The following is a 2,901-nucleotide window of genomic DNA, read 5'->3' on the forward strand; positions in this document are numbered from 1 at the left end:
CCAATTTTCATGGTCTCTCCTTGTAAGCTAGTTTGGGCTTTCTCACAGCATGACAGGCTCCGGGCAGTCAGACCATTCTGGCCAAAGGCTTCAAGAGCAGAGTGCCACAGACCACAACTGCTTCTAATCAGCCATCTTCCCAAAGCCTTCTCTTTTTTATAGTAATAACTTTGTGTAAGATTCCATCTTAATACTTTTCTGTTGTTTGGTCTTATAAGAGCTTATTTTTCCTGAACCAGGAAGTGGTTCATGGTGGTTTTTCTAACTTCACAGAGCTCCCTCTTCTGTTGGTTTTTGTGAAATGGTCAAAAACATAGCAGCCTGCCTTCTGAGTTCTCCATCCCACCCTAGTTGGGCCTTCTCTATCCTTGTCTCTGTTGTTTGTATCCTGCTGAAGTGTGATTCCACTTGTGGCAGTTTCTCCTCTGTGTAGGATCAAAAGGGCTGTGGCTGGTTGGTTTGAAAATTTCTTATACCCTAGACTATTCCAGTGCCTTTCACAAATTTCCAAGGCTCTCTCACACTAACCTATTATCATATTGGGCAAAACTCCTTCCAGTTTCAGCTACTATTCCCTGATAGACTTTTCAGTAAATCTATCTCTCAGGCTCTCAGTATCCAAAGAAGATTGGTTCTAGGACCACCATCCCGCTGCCTCCACAGATACCAAAATCAGAGGATGCTCAATTCCCTATTTTTTTTTTTTTTGAGACGGAGTCTCGCTCTGTCGCCCAGGCTGGAGTACAGTGGCGCAATCTCGGCTCACTGCAAGCTCTGCCTCCCGGGTTCACGCCATTCTCCTGCCTCAGCCTCTCCAAGTAGCTGGGACTACAGGCGCCCGCCACCACGACCGGCTAATTTTTTTTTGTATTCTTAGTAGAGACAAGGTTTCACTGTAGTCTCGATCTCCTGACCTCGTGATCCGCCCGCCTCGGCCTCACAAAGTGCTGGGATTACAAGCGTGAGCCACCGCGCCCGGCCCAATTCCCTCTTATAAAATGTTGTAGTATTTGCATATAATCTGCACATGTATTTCTGTATATTTTAAATCATCCCTAGATTATTTATAATACCTGATACAATATAAATGCTAAATAGCTGTAATACTGTATCTTTAAAATTTACATTATTTTTTGTTGTTGTATTATTATTTTTGTTGTATTTTTAAAAAATATTTTCCATCTACAGTCAGTAGAATCCACGGATACAGAACCCATGGATAGGGAGGACCAACTGTATCTTTTAGTGTTTTGAGGTTCTTGAATTCTTAGGTCGTTTGCTTTCCTTTGCTTTCTCCCAAGTCTTTTTTTACAATTTGCTTTAGTCATTCACTGAAACTTTAAAAAACATTAGAAAACCTCACCGTTTGTAAATCTTTTTCACTAATATATATAACATAAGATAAGAACTTAAATAAAAAGAGTTTTAGAAACTACTACAAATGTAAATGACATAGGAAAACTGAAAGGGAGAAGTGAAAGTGGGAAATTCCTCTGAATAGAGAGAGGACCATCTCATATAAATAGGCCATACCCATGGAATAAGGACATTCTAACTGCAACCTTTCGAAGCCTTTGCTCTGGCACAACAGGTAGTAGGCGACATTGTTCGTGTTGTCAACATGACCAACAAGTGTCTCCTCCAAATTGCTCTCCTGTTGTGCTTCTCCACTACAGCTCTTTCCATGAGCTACAACTTGCTTGGATTCCTACAAAGAAGGAGCAGTTTTCAGTGTCAGAAGCTCCTGTGGCAATTGAATGGGAGGCTTGAATATTGCCTCAAGGACAGGATGAACTTTGACATCCCTGAGGAGATAAAGCAGCTGCAGCAGTTCCAGAAGGAGGACGCTGCACTGACCATCTATGAGATGCTCCAGAACATCTTTGCTGTTTTCAGACAAGATTTATCTAGCACTGGCTGGAATGAGACTATTGTTGAGAACCTCCTTGCTAATGTCTATCATCAGATAGACCATCTGAAGACAGTCCTGGAAGAGAAACTGGAGAAAGAAGATTTCACCAGGGGAAAATTCATGAGCAGTCTGCACCTGAAAAGATATTATGGGAGGATTCTGCATTACCTGAAGGCCAAGGAGTACAGTCACTGTGCCTGGACTGTAGTCAGAGTGGAAATCCTCAGGAACTTTTTCTTCATTAACAGACTTACAGGTTACCTCCGAAACTGAAGATCTCCTAGCCTGTGCCTCTGGGACTGGACAATTACTTCAAGCATTCTTCAACTAGCAGATGCTGTTTAAGTGACTGATGGCTAATGTACTGCATATGAAAGGACACTAGAAGACTTTAAAATTTTTATTAAATTATGAGTTATTTTTATTTATTTAAATTTTATTTTGGAAAATAAATTATTTTTGATGCAAAAGTCAACACGGCAGTTTTAATTTCAATTTGATTTATATAACCATCCATATTATAAAATTGCTGAGCACCTGTTAGTTGTTCTTTTTAAAATATACCTGCGAAGTAGTATACTTTCTGGCCCCTGCCTTTAAGGAATTTAAAATTCAAGAAAGCCATGTGGAATATATAAGGTAAGAGACAATAAGGGGACCTGAACCTTATGGGGGAATAAATATGGCATGAACTGCTGTCGGATTAAAAGAGAAAAGGCAAGCAGGAGGGTCTGGAACTAAATCTGGGGTTCCCATTGCTCCTACTGTGTGCTCCAGATTCTCTGGTCATAAAGTTAGAATTGAGCTCTGGCCATCAGGAATAGCCAGAGGAATATGTCAGCTTTTGTGTTCTCCCTAACCTCCCCATGTTATTTGGGGGATACTTTGCTCCTGGAAAGATTTTTAAGTAATTATGTGCCCCCGCCGCCATCCCTGCAAGCTTAAGGGTGAGAAGTCCCACTTACTTCCATGACACTATTAAGCAGCAG

General features: G+C 41.0%; 1 protein-coding gene across 1 annotated transcript; it reads left to right on the top strand.

Annotated features, from left to right (window-relative positions):
* Positions 1–1,548: 1,548 nt before the first annotated feature.
* On the top strand, positions 1,549–2,387 carry IFNB1 (interferon beta 1). The gene has a single exon (XM_055294544.1). It carries the CDS (start codon positions 1,622–1,624, stop codon positions 2,183–2,185), a length of 564 nt encoding a protein of 187 aa, XP_055150519.1. The 5' UTR covers positions 1,549–1,621; the 3' UTR covers positions 2,186–2,387.
* Positions 2,388–2,901: the final 514 nt, after the last annotated feature.

Source organism: Symphalangus syndactylus, chromosome 9, assembly GCF_028878055.3.
Source record: "Symphalangus syndactylus isolate Jambi chromosome 9, NHGRI_mSymSyn1-v2.1_pri, whole genome shotgun sequence".
In the NCBI taxonomy this organism is placed as follows: domain Eukaryota; kingdom Metazoa; phylum Chordata; class Mammalia; order Primates; family Hylobatidae; genus Symphalangus; species Symphalangus syndactylus.